This window comes from Eleutherodactylus coqui, chromosome 8 (assembly GCF_035609145.1).
Source record: "Eleutherodactylus coqui strain aEleCoq1 chromosome 8, aEleCoq1.hap1, whole genome shotgun sequence".
NCBI lineage: Eukaryota > Metazoa > Chordata > Amphibia > Anura > Eleutherodactylidae > Eleutherodactylus > Eleutherodactylus coqui.
In genome coordinates, this window is record NC_089844.1 from 127,627,687 (window position 1) to 127,649,674 (window position 21,988).

The 21,988-nt window shown below is 43.3% G+C and overlaps 1 protein-coding gene across 2 annotated transcripts in view; it reads left to right on the forward strand.

The window, feature by feature from the left end:
- BAIAP2L1 (BAR/IMD domain containing adaptor protein 2 like 1) overlaps positions 1-21,988 on the forward strand; it is a 95,805-nt gene that overhangs the window by 70,349 nt on the left and 3,468 nt on the right. The window contains exons 4-13 of one of the 2 annotated variants that reach the window (XM_066576376.1): positions 3,109-3,170; positions 5,404-5,475; positions 6,438-6,575; positions 10,881-11,033; positions 12,208-12,375; positions 13,246-13,396; positions 16,820-17,027; positions 17,685-17,756; positions 18,156-18,345; positions 21,607-21,647. In XM_066576376.1, the coding sequence (XP_066432473.1) occupies positions 3,109-3,170; positions 5,404-5,475; positions 6,438-6,575; positions 10,881-11,033; positions 12,208-12,375; positions 13,246-13,396; positions 16,820-17,027; positions 17,685-17,756; positions 18,156-18,345; positions 21,607-21,647 (1,255 nt within the window). The remainder of the gene's footprint in view (positions 1-3,108; positions 3,171-5,403; positions 5,476-6,437; positions 6,576-10,880; positions 11,034-12,207; positions 12,376-13,245; positions 13,397-16,819; positions 17,028-17,684; positions 17,757-18,155; positions 18,346-21,606; positions 21,648-21,988) is intronic. The other variant, XM_066576377.1, reaches the window with a different exon arrangement.

The window sequence follows — 21,988 nt, forward strand, 5'->3', positions numbered from 1 at the left end:
TTTATTGTTCCAATGCAAGAGGTTTATATAGTGTGGCAACCCCCACAAGATAAACAATTCAAAGTCTACAACATGTGTGATACTACTTTCTTAGTAAAACATTACAAAGGTTAATTTTGACAAAGCAGCATCCTCAGCATCTAAGACCCTGTTAGTAATATTTCTCCATAATGCATGTCTTTTGCACACGTACTACTTTTATGCGCACGGCACAAATATTATGCACATAGTATGAATATAATTCAATACTTTCACATAATGATCAAGCTTGAGAGAATATAAAATGTATTTATTGGAATACAATTTCAGAACACAAAACTTTCTAAATTCTTATGAAAGGAAATATGCAGCAAATTCTGCATTGAATTTAATGTATATATTCTGTGTTGGTACAATGAGAACAGGTTTACACACTCTAGATATAGACACGAATGTTTCCATTCACTGACTAAAAGCAGATTTAGGCTGCTTTCACATCTGCGTTCGGGGTTTTGTTTTTCTTCTCTTTATGGGAACAGGAAAAGGGAATCCCTTGGCTGAACGGATTCGTCTTATGACAAAATGAATGACGCCAAATGGACCCCATTGACTTTAATGGTGTCCATTTGGTCTCCATTCAGCTGGCTGGCATTTTACCGGGCAAAAAAGTCCTCAATGGAAGTTTTCTGGCATTTTTCTGCTGAATCTGCAACTGAACCACCGAACTGAGGTTTCTAATGCAGATGCTGATAATGAATTGATGGCCAAAGTTCAATATGATATTACTTGAGTTTTTATTATTCAAACGTCATTTGCATAGAAATGGAAAGGCCCTTCCAACTTTTCTTGGTTCCTTTGTTTCCTTATTTCATCCTCTTCTGCCCCGTTAGCATCCACACTTGTGAACTCCATGTTCTTTCTTGCTTTAGGAATGCTTGGTACATAGTTGAGAAGTTGCCAATCAAAACTTTCCACACTTGGGAAAATGTTGCATTGTAACATTTCTCCTTTGGCACAAGTGTCAACTATTGATCACAATACAAAAGCGCTGTAGCCTTCCTTTAGTTTTGCAACATGGACTCTGGTTGTGTACTTTTTGACATTCGTTCCCATAAAATAAGCTAATCACAGGCTTGTCATCTTCTTGGATGCCCGGTAAACAGCTGCAATCTGCTGAAGAACCTGACAGCGAGTGTTCAGTTCCAGGGTTCCGAGTCCGTATAGGGTCCATAGAGAGTAAATGAAGTATTACATGGTTCTCGGTGAAATCTGGGCCCTCCATAGTGAGAGCCCCTCACTATGGAGAGAACACACTCTTACTAATACATGATAGTTCCAAGTGACGGACTTTCCTCTATTAAAGGGGTTATCCAGCCCCCCCCCCCCCCCCCCCAAATGTAACTTGCCCAGGGCGATGGAATAACCTAAAAGAAGCCATACTTTCCTCACCGCACCCGTTCCACAGTCGCCTGTTCCCCATTGCTCTCTACTTCCTACTGTAGCATGGGTGACATTCCAATCACGGAACATGTGATGTCATCGCTACAGGGATGAAGCAGGGAGCTGGGCATCAGTAAAACGGGAAGGGGGGTGGATTGTCCTTTTTTATGCTTTTGCATTATCCTGAGCAAATTTGAAAAACAAGTGGGGTCTGGACACCCTTTTCAATATGAATACCGTGATAGGTTACTCCTCCAAATGGGTTTTCTAATTTATCTCTCTTGTGGACTGAAGTCCTGGCAAAACAGATGCAGGGATTGCTGAGACTTGTAGGCTCACAATTGTTGGCTTCCTCTAATATTTGCAGTATTTTTTTGTTTGTACAGTCACATTGGTCATATTGAGCAGCTGATGTGGCGAGAGGCTCAGAATTTGAGTCAGACTGCCAACAGGTTCTTGAATATTCATCCTGCGGTAATGGAAAAATACATAATAGGTTAAACAAACTGAGAAGCAGCTGAGCCGGTATGAGCGGCTCCACTTCCTGGTCGTCTCATACGGCGAGGTCACACCTTTCCCTTTTCTACAGATGAGGAAAAGGAGCAAATAAAAAATAAACCTTAGAGGAGACATGAGGTTTAAGTCTCATCCCGTTCTTGTAGTGGAATGTGAAACATTTGTCGGTGGCGTTATCGTAGACGTCTTCAAGAATGCGTCTTCTATACACGGTGCTGCTCCCGCTACATAGACCTCCAACTGTTGGCTGGCCGGCTGGCTCCCCGCCTCTGCCTACACTAAGCTTGACAAGTATACCCAGGGTGCCATGCCCCCCTCGCCTAAGCCTACATGGCCTTGTAGGGGTTCTCCACCTACATTTGCATTGATAAACATTGTGATTACCAATGGAGGCTAAGACTGTGTATAGCTGGACATGATGGCCAACAAGCTATTTTTCCTCTTGTCTGCAGAGCTATTAGTAAGCTTTCTTTTACCCAATGCACAAGTTCAGTTCTCTTCCCTAGCCCTGTACCCTGGCTAAAGTAAAGGGGCTTTTTGGCAGCAAGGACACATACTTCAGTATGCTCGCGGCTAGCTACGTCCCTGTCTGTCAGCACAGTCTACAATTCCAGCTCCGTTATTTGAGACAAACTGGTAATTTAGACTGCCGTTTCATACGCCTGTGTCAAAGTGCCACCAGAAGACGCACTTAATATATTAAAGGGATGTCCAGTTACTGGACAACATTGCCCCTATAGCTTCAATTGCCTTAAAATAACAAAAAAGAGCAGTACTTAACCCTCCTTTACCGCGGGAATCCAGAGCTATAGCCCCACTGTGGTGTTTGTTGTTGCTGATGACGTCATCGGAAGACACCTAACCGCTGCAGCCAATCAGAGACCGCTACTTTGATGGATGAATTAGAGTTATGTTTTTTTTGGAAAGTGGGGAGAAAAAAATTAAAATGACCTAAGGCCCGTTACAGTGCTGTTCTGATGATTAATAGGCAACGAGCTTGTAACTTATTATTACCTGTATTGAACTTCCTTGAATTAGTACCCATTGATCTGATAGTCTACATATAATCTGTTTGGTTTATTGTCATTTTGCGATAAGTGAGAACTATTGTGGAACATTGATATCTATTGATTTTGCTATGAATAACACAAGTTATATGTGTTTTATTTACAGGTCAGGTCCTTCTGGATATCTCCAGTGTACACAAAAGGCTAAATGAAAACCTAGAAGAAAATGTAAGCATCCACTTCTAACAAGAGTTTTGGTAACAAACTCTAATAGAATGTAAAGAAAACAGAAAAATGGTTTAACCCCCATTCTGGGGTGAATTAGGACAGTATCAGTTAGCTGATACAGAGGATACGCGTAAAGCTGCATGCGGAATCCGGCCCTGGCAGCAGTGGCGTCCGCACGTACCTGCTCTCAGCTTCGCTTCATCTGTACAATGGATGGTACGCATGGACACTGCAGGATAATGGAGCATGCTGCGATTTTTCATCTGCAAGCGGAAACCTCAATTTGTTTTCCGCTAGTGTGCATAAAAATCACTTTTCCATAGCATGCTATGGAGGGTATTTGCTGCAGAACCCGGAGGCAGGCGCCCACTCCGTATTCCGTAGCAAAAATCCGCCCATGTGCATTCACTCTTAGTGGTATTGCATTAAAGTACAATACTCCTAGATCGCGTTTCTCCAAAATCCTTACCGGGTTTCAATCTCCCTCCACAGCATGGCTGCACAGACTCTGGGGAGTATCCCCAGCTCCCCACACTGCAGCATAGCTACACAGAGGAGCATCCCCAGCTCTTCACACTGCAGCATAGCTGCACAGACTAAATGCTTCCTGTCTCCTCTTCCTGCTCAGCTCTGTTCTTCATTTTCCCCCCTCTTTCACAGTAATTTACAAATCAAAGAGGCAGAACATTAAAAAGGGGAAATAAAATAGTCAGCAACAACCATACCCCCCTTACAGTGGGGGAGTTGTAATTTTCAATATTACTATTTATTGTACCATATAATGTACTGGAAAACTTTTATAAAGTGGGGAGAAATGGGGGGAAAAAGTGCAACTGCACAATTTTTGAAGGGTGTTTGTTTTTACGACATTTAAGATGTAGTTAAAAATGAAATGCTATCTTTATTCTACGGATTAGTGCAGTTACAGCTCTACCAAATGTATATAGTTTTGTTAATGTAGTACAATTGGAAAAAAAAATGGCTTTCTGTCACCATCCTTTGACCCCTGTTACCTTTCTTGTCGATCAAGTTGTGTGATGGCTCATTTTTTGCATACTAATCTGTATTAATAGTATTTTGGGGTACATTGCATATATTTTTTTCTGACAGTGTTCACCATGCGGGGTTTATAATATATTTTAATAATCTAGACCTTTGCAGACACAGAGATACAAAATTTAAATTTATTAGTTTTATTTTAATTTTTTGATGAAACGGCTGGGGAAAAGTTTTTTTTTTTAAATTTAATAAAACTTTTTTTTTTTTTTTTTTCACTTTTTTTCAGTTCCCAGAGGCGACTTGAACTTGCATTTGTTTGATCGCTTATACAATACAGTACTTATCTAGGCAGGGCACAGGCATGGCTTAACAAGCAATCTTTCATTACAGCCCTGGGGCCTTCCGAAAACCTCAGAATGCCATGAAAACCGAACGGACCCCCCCCAAATCGCATTTTGGGAGGGGGGGGTCGTTCGGGAGCCCTGAACATTGATCGCAGTATATAAATACAGCCACCATCAGTATGAACAAGGATGATGGCTATTACTGACAGGTGTCAGCTCTCATAGATGCCTGGCACCCGCCATGCATGTAGCGGGTACAGCTCCCTAGCCCCCTCCTTGCACAGATATCTGACGTACACCTTATGTGAACAGAGCACGTCAGGAAGGGGTTATGAGTGGTTCGCTTTAGGTGATCCTTTCTTTTTATAAAAGATTCCCCCGGATTCTTGGGTATCTTACTGATTGGTTCCCCGATAATCTGCGGAAGAAAAGGGTGATAATTGCTGAATCGCCACTACATTACATAGTGCCTGTTGAAATCGGTGGTGGTCTATATAACGCACATGTCATGTTGGGTCCTTCAGAGAGAGACCCCTTTTATATTACGAAAATGGCATGTATGACTATTCCCTAATATAGCAGCAATTACCTGTAATACAAGAATCGCTCAAGGAAGCTACAACTTCCCTGCAGCTTTCTTCTCGGTAGTCATAGGCGGTTTTGTGACATCAAGGCTATTCTGTGCCCTAAACAGTAGCCTGGATTCTGCAAAAAACTTGAAGGGAATACAAGAGATTCTCACTACTCTGCTCTAATATTTCATCTCTGCCAGTCGTAAAGAGAGAATTACAAAGAATATTAAACAGTTGTTATATATGCAAATCTGCATTTCTCTGCTTGTCGTGTATACGAGTGTAAGCAGAAATAACGCCAGGAATTTGTTATTACAGTTCCGGAAGTTCCACAAAGAAATAATAGCAGAGCTAGAAAAGAAGACAGACCAAGATGTAAAGTATATGAATGTGAGTATGCTTGTCAGGGTGAATCATTGGTTCTAGTATAGTGCCGTCTTAGGCCTCATGTCCACGGGCGAATTTGAATCGCGCAAGTCAAGCCATCTATACGGATGCATGGGCGTCCGCAGCTTAATTAAAGCATGCAGATTTGTTTTGCACACCTTCTGGTCCGTCAAACAAATCGCAGCATGCTCCATTTTGCTGCGGATTCCGCACGGACGTCTTCCATCAAAGTCAGTGGAAGCCGTCGGATCTGCCCGCGCACATCGTCGGGAAGAAGAAAGATCAGGTCAGGATGCAGTAGACCCGCATGGGATCCACACAGGTAAGATAGCGTCCTCAGCCGCGGAGCATCGAAATGTCCAAGATAGCTTAAGATATAATAAACAAGCTTGGCAGTATTGGCATGATATCTGGGACCAGTGGTTCTTGGGAGTGGCACAATAGTGCTCACACATAAGTGGCAACTAGTGTCAATCTTCATCTCAGAATTGGTTCTAAAAACAGTTTTATTATAGTTCAAGCAGTCGCTGAATACTCTAACACTGGTTTAGTGCCACACTGTGCAGTAATTAGAGATGAGCATGCGGTGGGGTGGGAGAGAGATCTTTCTCTCTCGCATGCTGCTCAGTCGAGTAAGCAGTTACTCGGCTATAGCGATACTCGATCAAGGAGCATGCTTAAACGAGCATGCTCACTCATCTCTAGCAGTAATCACTACAGGATAGATCACCAAAAGTGACCTGCAAATTTTTCATCATGAACCGGGTATGGAATACTTCTCAAATCTCAAGCAGACATTGCAGCTTTGTTTGTCTTATCATGTGACCGTTGCTATTGAACAGCTTACCTTCCATAGGAATACACAGTTTCAGCACAGTTGCTTGTTTATTATGCAGGAATTTCTTTGTTACCTTTTATTCAAGCTTCTCCATTAACGTTATCAATGTCATTTATTTTCCTGGCAGGCTACTCTGAAGCGATACCAGACAGAACACAAAAATAAAATGGACTCTCTGGAGAAATCTCAGGCAGATCTAAAGAAACTCAGGAGGAAAAGTCAAGGAACTAGAAACGCTACAAAATATGATATGAAGGAAACTGAGGTTTGTACCTTCAAAGGGATTGTCTGGTAAAGAAAACCCATTTCAAATTCTTAGAGCGTGCCAAGTTTTCAACAAGTTTTCCAAAATACATCAGGTTCTCCTTACCACTCATTTGCTGCTGTTTACACACTGGCCTGTAAGTTCTGATTTTCAGGTGGTCTTCACCATTTTTCTGCTGCCATCCACTTTAAGGCAGAGCATGTGTTGCAGGCCTAGCATTCTGCAAGTAGTTCACTGCCTTGTACTTCCTTTCCCTGACCTCCCATACTGTATTTCTCTGTCTCTGATCCAGTCAGCAGGGAGGTAGTATTTGAATGCCTGCCCCTCTGCTTTCCCTGGAAGGACTGTATGAGTCAGGCATTCGGAGACAATCTGACCAAATGGTTAGTGAACACAATATAATGTAAATGCACACAGGCTGTAACAGCAGGGGAGACAGAGAATTGGAAGACTTCAGACACTGTGGCTGCAGATCTGTCAGCCTGAGTGCAGGGAAACAGTCTGTGAAGATTACCCCTCCCTCTCATCTAAGAAAACTACAGTCCCACTAACTACAGAAGTTCAAGACTTGAAGGAGTTATGTCATTAGGAAAAAAAATTCTATACTTCCCTTTTCCTCCGCCATCAGTCTTCTCCCCGCCAATCTTCTCCTGGCTCCTGCAGTCCCCCCCGGTTCACCTCCATCCAGCCGATTCTTCTTCTTCCTGTGACAAAGCGTCCACTGCTGGCATTTTCCTTCCTGCAGGGCAATGTTTGCTATGTCACTAGTGACGTAGAATTCACAGCCTAGCAGGGAGTGCTGAGCTATTGCCGAGACTATGCGTGCACGCTGTCTCTATGCAATAGTATATGAACTCCCCTGGTGAGACAGCGCGCATGCGCTGCTTTGGCAATAGCTCGGCATTCCCTGCTAGGCAGTGACCGTTACGTCACTAGTGACATAACCTTCACTGACCTGGAGGAAGGAGAGTTCCGAGAATAGGCACATCATAGCAAGAAGAGGATCCGGACGGCTTGCTGTGAGGTGATCCGGGGGAACTGAAGAAGATCAGTGAGGAGAAGATGCGGTAAGTAGACTGCCTAGCCCGTGTGTCTCATCGATTTTGTAATGCAGGGTTATTCAAGAAGAAGGAGCAGATTTGGGGATTTATTTACAAACTACAAGAGACAGGAACACAATCCTCACATTACTGAATAGAGGAAGGTCCAACGTTTGTTTTTGGTTTTTTTAATGACATACCGGTAAGTTCTATTCTCTGCCACATAAACTCCACATTTCCATGATACATGCATGGGCATCCAGAACTTTTCTGCTTGCACATGTAACACATTTTCTGTGCCACTTGTAAATTTGATTGTGATGAGGCGTCTGCTTTTGGAATTGATGCTGGAATTCACGTTGCACTTGAACAATAGATCCACACTTAGCAAATTCAAGCACATAAAACTATTTCTTGTTTACAGTTTATAGCAATATGGTGACACCACAGGAGAAACAGCGCTGCGGTGGGGCAGAAAAATGGAACTTATGTCCTAAAAAGCTTTGAACCTTTTCAGTGATGTGTAGATTGTGTTCCTGTCTTTTGTAGTTTGTAATTAAATCCCCAAATCTGCTCCTTCATCTTGAATAACCCTGTATTACAAGATCAATGAGACACACAGGCTATTGCATCTCTCATTCGGGGCCATCTTCTGTTCACTAGAGCAGAGAGTGGCTGTGAATGGGGTCTCTTCCTCCAGAGGTCCCATCTAGTGATTTCACCTATTAGGTACATCATTTTCCCTGTTCTGGTGCTGCAGTAGAATTGCACTTTCCCTTCCATGTTCTCCATCAGAGGTTACAGCTGTACACTGTGGTTCTTGTAAATAAAATGAACCCCCTTGTTACCTATTGTAATAAAACTGCCAAGGGCTTCAGTAGATGCTCAAGGCATCAATACATTCCTGTTAGAGATGAGCGAGCGTACTCGGAAAAGCACTACTCGCTCGTCAGCCGCAGCGGTCCCCGAATCTTCAGGGACGAGCACAGCGATACTCGGATAAAGCAAATTACTCGAGCGAGTAGTGCTTTTCCGAGTACGCTCGCTCATCTCTAGTTCCTATCACACAGAATGTATGTTACCCTAGTCAAACAAGAATTGCTCCTGGCCACCAAAGTTTGTCTGTTCTACCCCATTTCAAAGGAAACCTTCTGCTCTTTGCATAAAAGCCCAAAACACTTGGTTACGACAGGGTCAATTACCTGAATTAAAGACATCAGTCAACTCCTATATGGCAGTGTTTCCCCAACATCTTAGTTTGAGGATCTTTGAACAAGTTTGAGGTTGTCACCCCTGACTGGCCAAGAGGGTTCACTGACCTGTTCTATTTGATTGCTGTAGTTGTACCTGCTAGCTCAGATTTTATTACATTGTATATATGATTCAGGACACCCTATACATTGTCTCATGTATGTCACGTTGTGCTCCTGGGACCTGTGATTCTATGGGTTTTCAGGAGCACACAACTGCAGATGTGGTTGATTTGGCTGGCTGATGGTGTGGAGTTCTCCAGCCAGCCAATCACCATCGGTTTTGTGCACATAAATATCATAGACCAACGTCACCACCAAGAGTTGAAGTTGCTGTAGTCCATATTTTCCTTGGTGCTGCCATCCTGGTTAAGTAGCTGGTGTATTTATATATTTGTGCTGCTTCTACCACTACCCCTGCTGCCTATAGTTGTTACCATCGGTTTATAGACATTCCTTGTTTCCACCTAGGGTCTGTGCAAGGTTGCCCCGGTTTAATACGTGGGATCGTCCTTGTCAGGGCAATCACCCCGCTCTAGGCAAGAGTATTTTTTCCCTCTTCTGGCTGTTAGGGCTAGATTTCCCATTTCCCCCCTTTACTGTGTTTAGTGATGGTCTTTGTGTTTTATTCAGAACCTATTGGTGTTTGTTTGTTCCATGTGAACATTGCATTGCGTCCGTGCTGGGCGTGGTGCATTAATGCTCAGCTCAGCTGCAACAATGTAGTTCAGAACTTCATTTTAACACAGTCTTTGTCCTGTGTCTATTCAACTGTGTCACAGCTGTTCCCCTTGTGCACTTCAAGACAACTACTGCATATGTGATAGCCAGTGTGATAACTAGCAAACGTGCAAATTGCTTCATTTACCTAAAATTATGTTTTTGTACTGAAAAATCACTCTAAGGTGCTGGCCTTTTTAATTTGCTGCCTATTGCTTGTTGTGTCAAATTTATCTGTAGCAACAGCGATAACAAGACTGAGAACAGAAAGTGAAAGGGTGCTCCTAAAAGTCTATGAAGAGGGCAAGGGAGAAGGAAGCAGCTGCGGGAGGGAGACAGACAGACGCAAATAGGCTCACAAAGAGGGTGCTTCAGCTAATCATTGTTTACTGTGCTACAGCTACACTGCTCGGTCCTGCTGTATAATGTCCTCCATGCTGCTGTTACTTATGAATGCGTGCTACAAAGAGATGAAGACGATATCCTGCTCTCCTATGTGTGTACTATACGGGAGATGACCTAGCAACTAATCTGCACCCAACAACTCAGGAAAAACTGAGAATTTGAGATGCAGTCTGCAGGGGGTTAAAAACTGGTGAGAAATGCGCGGGATACAAGTCATACAATGGCCATATATAGTGGTGTTCATCATGTATGCGTTGCACACATAGCAGCTGTTTATCAAAAAGCAACTGAAAGTGCAGGCGCACTTTAAGGAAAGTTTGTTGTTAGTTGTATAGGGAAACCTATTTTTCATGCCCAATGTCCTTGACAGGTTTGTGCATTGTATAAAGAGTAGACTTTTCTGCAGCTCATCAAACAAGGTCAAATGTAGACTGCAGATCAAGGTTTCTTATCCAGCAAAACTAGCCTTGATGTTGAGAAATCAGCATAATCATGACCTGCTAAGAATGATAAGCTTCTGAGGGGCACATTATGAATGCTGCTTAGGGATTTTTTCTACGCAGCTAACACATCTCCTGGCAATATGTGCTAAGAAGGCAAAAGTACCAAAAATTGTAAAAATCATAATGTTACAGGAGTCCAGAACCTGCATATAAAAATAAGGCTTAGATGTTCAAATGTGTCATGGCTTCCATTTATAAAACAGCCATGACGGATTGGTTTTTGAAGGAATTTTGACAGGTACCATCATTCTAGTATATCGAACGTCAAGAATAGGGCCGCAATTGGGTACAGACAAAAATGCCAGGGCCAGGGAGGGGGATGTTCAATTCTTATGCTATCCTTACCAATCAGTAAATTGATAATTTAATGGTAATTTTATCTTTCAGTGTTTGGAGACGATCAATTCCCGTCAGAACGACATCCAGAAGTTTATAGCTGAAGGCTGCAGAGAAGCGTTGCTGGAGGAGAAGCGACGTTTCTGTTTCCTGGTCGACAAGCATTGTAGTTTTTCAAATTATCTTAATTACTTCCACATACAGGTGAGATACTGGATGGTGAATACATAGCTTTGTGTTACTGTAACCGGAGCAGAAGTGTGACGCTCTTGGACACAGATTAAAAAGTTCCTCCATCTATATTGGTGGCATTGTAAGTGATGATATCACACTTTATTGGATCTGTGTACATTATAGATATCAAGTCCTTACTTGATAGTGACACAAATCATATATTACCAGCATGATAAATAATTGGATACTGTTGTATCTTGTCTCAACCAGAAGAATGGGTGGAGACAAGCTGCACGCCCACAAGCAACGCTCATAACTTGACTGGCTGGGTCGGACAATGGGTTCCCATTATGTCCTCTCCCACCTCGTCATGCCACTGACCCCATGGTTGATCTCCCTTTGTGCCCTTACCGGCTTCTGCACTAGACTGCGCTGGAGCATGAACGGGATAAGAAGAAGGCAGAGCGCCGGGGGATATGACACTCCGCCGCTCTCCCTTGTCCTCTTCCCGGCTCCTGCGCTGTCGGTCTCCTCGGTGCCATCACATATTGCAAGCATTATAGGATGCTGGCAAGGAGACTGACAGCGGGTGACCGACTTCGCCGGACCAGTGAGGGGAGAAGAAGGCCGATGCAATAAATGAGGTGGGGGGGGGGGGGACTTACACAGCCGAAGCTGGAAGGGAAGAGGGTTGTTGGGGGAATTATGACAGCGGAGCTAGGAGCGCAGACCAGCAGATTCTCCGACCCGGCCAATGAAGTTGTGGGCGTGCAGGTGGAGACAAGATACAACAGTACCAGGTTATTGTGCCTTCACACTGCTGTGCTGGTCATCTCCTCTGTAGCTTGTGAGGCCTAGGCGCTCCCCCAGAAATAGGGGTCCGGTGATAATTCTTAGCTCTACTTCCCCATTCCCCAGAATCCAACTTTCAAAGTGGTTTTCTTGTCTGCTGAAAAGATCTCATGGGAAACATTACTGCAGTACCATGTCCAGTGAATTATGCTGTGACAATAGCTTATGCCACCAAAATTTTCTGAGACATACTACCATAAAAACCAATGCATTGGCTATACTGTCTATGTCCTGTAACACTGAACCTGGGAAAAAAAGCTATTGTCATTGATTATCATTACAACATATTGTGTCCGTTACAGATATTTCATAACCAGTGAGTATTTATTGGACTATTTTTTTTTTCTTTTAGTCTTCAGATTTGCTCACATCCAAAATCCCTAAGTGGCAGGAAACGTGTAATGATGTCTCCCAAGTTCCGGACACAGTCTTTAGCAATATGAAAGAAATAAAAAGTACCGGATCCACTCCAATATCTGGCACCCCCGAACCTTCTCCACTCATGGACAAGAAAGCATTGGTATGATACTGTGATGACTTCTCACGATCACAGATATAGCTTAGGATGTGCAGTACATATTGGATAATTGTTGTATGAAGGTTGGTTCGGCCGACCACTGTGTCTACTGACCACCCTCTATACACATATGTACAGTACCTTATGATTCCCCTGTGCCTCTGCCACCTTCTGTTCTCCTGGCCTCCTCTTCCTCCACCATACCCCTGACCTTTTATTCTTCCCTATCCCCTCACAGCCCCAAAGTACTTTATATCAAGACGCCCCTTTGTTAGCAGAGTGCTCCTATTATTAATAGTGCCAGAAGATTATTATAAGCAGTGTCCCTATTAGTGTCAAGCAGTGTTCCTGGTCCTCCTTATTAAAGGGAACTTGTCACCTCCTATAAGCTCCATAAATGATGGCACTTATAAGATAGGCCCCGCTGAGTCTGGGGTGTCCTTTTTGTACTTACCAGGCTCCCTATTCCTGTCGGCACTCTGTCGGTATGACTTCCTTCATTCAGTCCATGTATGTGCATTTCACTGTTCTCTATGGGAGTGCGCATACACGTGGCTGAATGAAAAGCGTCATGCTCATAAATGGAGCGCCAGCTTTCCGGGGTGACCGCATGGGAATGGGGAGCCCGGTAAGTATAAAAATGACACCCCCCCCCGGATTTGGCAGCATAACTTAGGTTCCTTTTAGTGTCAATAGAGCCATCCAAATGTTATTGCGGCCTCTTGAAGTAGCACAATCTGACAATGCAATGTTGTGCATCCCTGCATTACATGGTGCAGCCCTTATACGGCCAGGTGTAGCGCTTTGGAATTATGTTACATCTGCCTCCATTTAATTTTGTATATACAAGATTTTTTTGCCATTATGTTGTAGATGGCTGCAGAAGACGACACAATCTCTAGGAACACACTGAAGTTGCCCCCAGCACCACCAAGTCGGGCACAGACCAGTCCCCTGGTTGATATGTTCAACAACCCAGCAGTCGCTCCAAAGGTGACCTATGACAGGCTGAAAACATCACAAGGTGAGCGAGCGGATGTATAACGGTACCTAGGGTATGCGTCTGCTATTTGGTTTAGTCGTGTAGTGCATACTGGGTTATGCAATTCTTCAGCTTTAACCCATTAGCGACACAGGATGTACAGTAATGTCCTATTCAGGGTTTATATGGAGGGGAATCGGGACTCGATTCCGCTCCATACAATACAGGTGTAAGCTGTTTCTAATAGCTGATACCTGCCATCAACACCTGCGATCAGTTTGAATCCTTTGATTGGACCCCCCAAAACGATCTTGAGGTGCCGTTTGGTGCCCATGGCAGCTCGGGGCCTTTGGAAAGCCCCAAGCGCTGCCATGCCTGGGATCGAGCTTGATAGAATGCCTCTCAGATTGGGATATAATGTAATACTATGGTATTATATTATACTGCATGAGCAATGAAATGATCACAAGTTACAGTTAAAAAAAATTAAAGATAAGTTTAAAAAACTTATTAGAATAAAGGAAAGTAAAAATTAAAAAAAAAAACCTTTTCACATATGTGTAATAAAAACAAAACCATAAAAAATACATATTTTATATTGTTGCATCTGTAAGAGTCCGCTCTATCAAAGTAACGCATTATTGATCCCGCACAGTGAACGTCATTAGGGAAAAAAATACATGGCAGAATTGCCCCCCTTTTTTTTTTTTTTTTTTTTTTTTTTTTTATTAAGTCACACCATTTCCAAGCAAAAATGTGATCTAAAAGTCGTATGTACACCAGAATGGTACCTACAGAAACTGCAGGACATACTGGAAAAAAATGAGGCCTCACCGAACTATGTAGATCGAAAAATTTTTAAAAATGATGGCGGCAGGAAATTATTTTTATTTATTTTTTCAAAGATATTCTGTTTTTTAAAAGTAGTATAGCAAAAGAAAAAAAAACATGAATTTTGTATTGTAATTGTACGGGCCCATAGAATAAAGTGATGTCATTTGTGCTGCAGTGTGTACACCCACCCATAGATGGTGGAATTGCAGGTTTTGTATTCTATTTCAATCCACTTAGAAATTTTTAAAACTTTTTCGGTACATTATATGGTAAATTAAATAGTAACATTAAAAACTACAACTCGTCCAGTAAAAAACAAGCCCTAAGAGTGTCTGACGATGGAAAAATAAGAGTCGGGATTGTTTGAAAGTGGGGAGGAGAAACCGAAAATGGGAAAAAATTGGGCCAGGTCCTTAAGGGCTTAGCTTTAGGATTAGACTCAGGCATTTCCTCATGTAGGATGATGTGGCTAGAGGAAGAACTAAAGTAGCACTGGAAAATATCAGAAACTTCAAGGAAACTCCATCCTATGAAGAAGAAAATGATGAGCACAAGGAGAGGGCTTAGGCTGGGTTCACACGGGGCGTATTCCCGCCGGAAATCCCGCGGTTTGGCCGCAGCAAAAACCGCGAGATTTCCGCCGGGAGAACCGCCGCGGAAAAACCCGCGGTGGCTTTGAAGCGGCCCGGCCGCTCGCTCTTCCGCTGCGGCCGGCACTCCCATAGAGGAGAGTGCGGCCGCGGCGGAAATAAAAAAAAAAAATAGACATGCTGCATATTCTCAAACCGCAGCTGCGGCAGCCGCGGTTTCAGCCAGACTTACCGCAGCAGATTGGCCGTCCCGTGTGGACGAGATTTCTGAGAAATCTCGTCCACATGGCTGGCTAATCCCGAGATTAGCGGCCGCAGGTGGATTTGCCGCGGCGAACTTCCGCGGCAAATCCGCCCTGTGTGAACCCAGCCTTAGAGTTAGTTTAGAAACTCTCTTTAGGCCGCCTATCCACGGCCACAACGGAATATCGCTGGCGATATTCCGCCGCGGGGGAGGAGGGGGGAGCACTTAAAGGTCTCCGTGATGAGCCTGTATTAATGATAGGCATGCCGCGATTTTAATCACACAAGCGGAAAATTGCTATGGAAAGCGTGTCATGCGAGCTCCGCGTGCAATCTATCGCCGCAGATCTCGCAATGACACCTCGTCTGTGGACAGCCAGCCTTGCCCTACTTTTTCACACTGTCTGCATAGTTTGTCCCTGTGGAGAGCACCTAGCAGGTGTGAGGAGACTTACAAGCATACTCCTCTGGGAGATTTAGTGTGCAAATGGAAGAAGGTGCAATGCCTCTAGGGCGCCACCTATGAGAGCATAGCATTCCTGCAAGCCAATGTCTGACCTTTTACCAAGGCCTCTTAAAAGGTCAAACAATGACTTGCAGGACTGCTGCCTTCTAACAGGTGGCGCCCTAGAGGCATTGTAACTTCTCCCATTTGCCTAAAAATGCATTAACTCATCCCCAGCCCATGTAACCCAGCAAAAATTATTAGCTATGCAATTCAATGATCACTTTATTTCAAACTCTTGTCAATTCTGTAACATAGTAACATAGTATGTAAGGCCGAATGAAGACATTGTCCATCTAGTCCAGCCTGTCTATCCTACTGTGTTGATCCAGAGGAAGGCAAAAAACTGTAATTGGGGCCATTTGGGAGTCTTTGTAACAGTTTAAAATAAACGTACACAAAAATTGTATACACTTTCCTTGCATTTGCAAGACCTCTGTATTTGCTGTCTCGATCATGTGATAGACACGCAAGTACAAGTATCAGAACCGAATCTAGAAGGGAGGGTCGTTACATGCCCGGGTCAGATATTTAATTTCTGAATGTAAACGCTTAACCCTTTCCAATCCACTGTCTGACCTCTGAAGACATAATGATTTAAGGCTGTACAGCTCCGATGTTGGAAGACATTCGTCTGGGTTCTTTTACTGTATATTGCCAGCCTCTCTGCAGTCAGAGGCTATCCAACGTGTCACCTCATGCAGTACTGGCTTTAGCCAGCAGATAGCGCTGTTGTATAATGGCAGAAAAAGAGTAAGCCCCCCCCCCTAGGAAAACCAGGATACAAATTGGATTGGAAAGGGTTAATGGCTTCTCTTGAATGACAGCAAGCAGAGATTTTGAAAATGATATAGAAAATATATAACTGTTGCCTTATAGATCCTTTGTTTAAAGCAACCCTCCGGTCATAGGACAGAATTTTGCACTGGGGTTGGAGGGGCCAGTTATATTACCTGCTGTTGGTCGTCTGCTGATGTCCCTCCGACTATACCGTTTCAGATCCTGGTTTCGGTCATCAAAGATGACCGACGCAATCTTCAGAATGCCTAATACCAACAGTGCATTGGTAGTGTTAGACTACCGATGCACTACACTGCTCTCTGGTTGGCCAGCACTGCTCTCACATGATCAGTGCTGACCAATCGGAGAGCAGTATGCAATATAGACCTTTGTGGGTCCTGGGATATAATTTTTGTCCCAGGACAAGAAGGTTGTTTTATGTAAACCTGTATTGTGCACATAAGATTAATGAAAGGAATCAGAAGTATCACGGTCTTCAATCTTTTTTGACAGCAGAGGGCACAGAAGATGGCATCTTGCCACGATCCATGTCCGTTGCAACAGGATTGAATCTCATGAAAAAGCCAAAAGTCAGAACCATTTTCCCCCACACAGGAAATAGTAAAACGCTTCTCAGCTTTCAGCAGGGAGACATCATCACCCTCCTTCTACCAGAGGAAAAGGATGGCTGGCTGTACGGGGAGCACGACGGGACCAAACTGTAAGTGTCCGCTACTTACCTACGTTTAGATTACCAGGAAAAGTCCATTAGTCCAGCTCTTGATCATCCAGAAAAGTTCCAGGTTAACTGTGACTTAAACGGACAGTCTGGCACGTCAAGTCTTGGCAGTGGGCGGCACGGGCATCCCTGGCAGCGAGTACTGCAGTATTTCTCACCTTCAGGGCTGCTGAAGAATATAAAGGGATTGAAATAGCAGATATTGCCAAAGTGCTGGTGTGTGTGACACCGTTGATATTTACCATCCAAGGGTTTGTCTTGAGCAAAACCATTGATGGCCCTATGTTTGGATGGAGGGGCCTGACCCCTAGCATCTCCACTGATCAGCAGAAGGAAGAGGCTGCAGCAGGATACAGGCAGGATGGGGGTCTTGAGGGGTTGCGATGAGACCTGCATCTGTTAGACATATAGCATATCCTGTGCATATGCCATAAAGGTCTCAGATTGGAATACCCCTTTTAAGGCTCTGCTTGGGTTTTATCTTGCTTGGCACCATCATGGTGCCATGAACCTGGCATCTTCCAAGGCAAAATAAAAGTTTCATCCGGGACCTTAGACTGGCTCTTCCCTGGAGCCTCTATTGCAGATATGAAAATGACCTTATTTATAAAACATATAACTTTTTCTTGTTTATTCCAGGAAAGGTTGGTTTCCCTCTTCGTATACCAGACCGCTAGAAGAGAATGGGAAAGAAGTTACACCAGTGCCAAGGTAGAGCCTAAAATACGCCAACTGTTAATGCCTCCCTTTCCTAAAGAAGTACTTTCTAACACTGACCCAACACAGACACTAGAATAATATGGGCATCCTTGTTTAACACAACCGCAAAAAATTGAAAGTAGGGGTTCATGTGACATTGAATAACACACAGACAACGTGACAGACCCATGGACACACCTAGAACATGCAAACCCGGAGGGCATGGCGCTTAGCCAGGTTTTGTGGCGGTTTGAACAGGAGCGCAGCTGGCACAACACTCAGATAATGGCGGTGCATCATTGGCAACACTTAGCACTTTCTGCAATGTGTTAAACACAAACACTGCTGAATGGGAGGGTGGAAGCGTCAGACTTGTTGGACTTCTACTAACATGATTGCATTGTCTTGTAGTTTGAACCCCAGCCCCGCTCCAGTGCGAAGTCTAAGCACGGCCAATTTACTGGACAAAAGTGACATGGTTCTTCCAGAACCCGATTACTTAGAGTCATCTTCACGTAAGGACTCCCCAGGCCGGGAACGACCTACCTTCTCCCCATTGATTGCCAAAGAACCTGCCTTTGCAGCAAGTAATGGATCACCAGTAAGTACGCTGTTTTATCCTACCCACTGGTGCAAAATATCTGCTCGCTTTTTTTCGGATTTGATTATTCATGTACACGGAATGACCACTTTATTAGTCCTAATCAGTACTTTCATGATCGGAACTACTCTTTATGGAAATTAGACCCGTGGCCCTGGAGTGCTGCAGAAAATCAAGTTTTCCGTGGATCAGTATGTTTGAATCCACGTTGGTCCTTTAGGTACAAAACAGCCTGGTCCTTAAGGGGTTAAAGCAATAGTGGCGTGCCTGTGTGCCCTGCAACTGGCGTTCACAGTTTTCGCCTTCAGGTTCCTGAGTACAGGTGCTGCCTTCTACTGTCCGTCTCTGTAATTACACGCTACGTCATGCTTATCTCCCTGCAGGCTATTTAGAAGGATAGAAATGAGAGAGGAAGTTAAGGTACCTTCCATAGTGTGCGTTACTCTCTGTAATGTCCATTGGGATGGGGTTAATATTCTTGGTAGTTTTGGGGAGTGCAGGTGCTGCAGTATCAGAAGTACTGCACTAGATCTGCTATAAAGCACTGAAGACAGCGCTGCAGTCCCAGCATTGTTCTCCCTTGTTATCAATGTGGCATGAGGTCAGCTTGTCCTTGATTGTTAATGTCAGGAGCACTCCGATACGCAGGGTTAGTGAAGAGGAACGCTTCAGATGGAAGTATATCTTTATATGGAACAGGCACTTTAATCCGAACCAGACTAAAAGGAATACATAAGACGTACTGAGAATAGTAGTGCTGGGTGTCCTAAAGGCAGAAAGTGGTGGCTTGGAGAAATGTCAGGGTTCCACATATTATATTTGTAACACACTTCACAGTGGAGACATCGAGGATTTGGGTAGCCCTGGGGGACGGGGGGTTATATCTGTGTAGTTAGGGACCAGACTACACAGGATCTGTTTGTAGTCTGTTGCCAGGGAGACATATTAAACTGCATTTGAGGAATAGCCACAAAAAAGTGAGTTGCAAAGTTACTTATAAGGGTGCCCACCCACTAGCGTTTTTTTTCACTGCGAAATTCGCAGGGGTTTTTTTTCTGCAGGGGGTCTATGGGACTTGTAATGTAAAAATCGCGATCGCGCAAAATCGCGATTTACCGCGATATCGCGATTTTGCGCGATCGCGATTTTAGCTTTGCATGTCCCATAGCCCAAAGACCCCTGCAGAAAAAAAAAACGCTGCGAATTTCGCAGTAAAAAAACGCTAGTGGGTGGGCACCCTTAGAGCTGTTAAAACAAATTGGTTGCAAGGAAATAATATTCACACTGTTTAACCCCTTAATGACACAGGACGTACAATTACGTCCTGCAGCTTCAGGGTATGTATGGAGGGGGATCAGGAGTCGATCTTTCTCCATACAATGCGAGTGTCAGCTGTTTCTTACAGCCAGCACCCACCCGCAAATGCCCCGACCAATGTTCGGGGGTCCCGTATGGCCCCAGGGCTACCATGTCTGTGGCGTGGCTTGATAGAATGCCTGTCAGATCGCGGTATAATATAATGCTATGGCAATACATCATACTGCAGGAGTGATCAAATCATCACAAGTTCTTTACCCCTCTGGGGGCTAAAAAAAAAAAATGTAAAAATAAGTTTAAACAAGTTTTTTATTAATTATTAAAAAGACATAAAAAGTAATAAAAGTCTCTAAAAAAAAACACCCTTTCGCCATATTTATAATTAAAGAATCTAAATAATTAAAAAAAACAAAAACACATATTTGGCATCACTGCGTCCATAAAAGTCTGATCTATCAAGGTAACTCATTATTTATCCCATATGGTGAACATCGTAAAAAAAAATAATAATTAAAGCACGCCAGAAAGTCTCCCTGTCTCCAAGAAAAAAATGTAATACAAAACGATCAAAAAATCATATGTACCTCAAAATGGTACCAATAGAAACCAGAATATGGTGTCCAAAAATAATTGGAAAAAATTAAATATTGTTAAAAAATTTTTTTTTTAAAGTAGTACAGCGAAAAAACAAACACGTAAATTTGGTATTGTAGTAATCCTACTGACCCATAGAATAATGTTATCATTTAATTTTTGTTGCAGTTTGTGCACTGTAAAAACAAGCTGCATCGAACGATCACAACACTGGAAAGCTAGAGAATTAGTGGCAAGTCAGGTCAGGGATTTCATACTAATATATATAATATGAAAAAATATATATATAATTAGTGTGAAATCCCTGACCTGACTCGCCACTAATTCTCTAACTTCTCACTGTCGTGCAAACGTGAAATTTGGCACAACCATTCAATATGTCCTAAATAGGAAAAGTAAAGGGGTCACAACTCGATTATTCAATGCTAAGTGCAAAAGTATTGGCACCCCTATATAATGTAACTTCCAGGTGTCGTAGAAGCGTGAAATTTGGCGTGAGTATTCTTTAGGTCCTAAGTGAGGAGAGTGGAAGGGGTGGCAAATTCTGCAGAGGCACATCGGTACATGCAGTCTGAGGAGAATCTAACGCTCCTCTATGTTGTATACATATTTTATTCCTCAGTTCCTCTAAAGTAACCTTGACTTCATAAAAATTTTCCGTGCAAGCAACACGTTAAGACCTGCATCAAATTAACTCGGGCGAAGCTGGGTATATCAGCTAGTGTGTGTGTGTGTGTGTGTGTGTGTGTGTATATGTATGTATGTATACCCACACCCCCAAACGATATCACTATGAGCCGCAGCTGTAAACACTGCAGGCGGCTGGCTGTGTGACAATACTGCACACGTGTCACTGATCCTTTCTGTCTGGGATGATTTAATAGATCCTGCATTTAACAGGGGGTTGGACCCGATGACCCTGGAGGTCCCTTCCAACTCTACCATTGTATGATTTCTATGATTTCTCTTGTGCTTGCACTTCTTACACAAAAGTTTCCAAAACCCACCTTTGGCCTTCGATAAGAGAAGCTGGAAAATGGTTCATTATCTAATAGAACTGCGGCTGTTAGGAAGGTGCACTTGCAACCAAAGCACATCCTAATCAGTTATGTGGACTTGGCATTTATCGGATTGTCAATAGGTTACTGTCCTTTCACTAGTTTTGAAGAACTTCTGTATCGTGCCACCCCAACCATGGCACACTGCTGACATCTGGTGGTTACTTCTGATTATTGTTAGTACTGAGGTTTTATATTAACTAGAATTTTGCTCACAATGTTATATGTACATTATGTGTTCAGCCATATTGTATACAGTGTATAACTAATTAACCTTTTTTCGCCATTACAGAAACCAACACCAAATGGGCTTATGAAACATCCATTTTTAAGGTAACTTATTAATGTTTTATCTCTAGTGCAATATGATGTTTTTTTGTCAATTGATAGATTTAAAGCCTTTTTCTCCAGGTTGCACCTTTCTCTTTAAGTGTGATATGTGTTATGTTAGTAGTAATATGAGCCGATATATTTCGTGAGTGATCCTCTACACCCCATGTGTCAAACACAAGGCCCGCGGGCCAAATCCGAACCGCCGCCTCATTTTATGTGACCAGCGAACCTATGGTACACATGACAACGGCCGCTCACCACTGTAGTGATTACCGGCGTTCTGGGCTCACACATTGTCATCAGCGCTGAGCAGAGGAGGAGTGGCGCTGACTGCAAAGAGA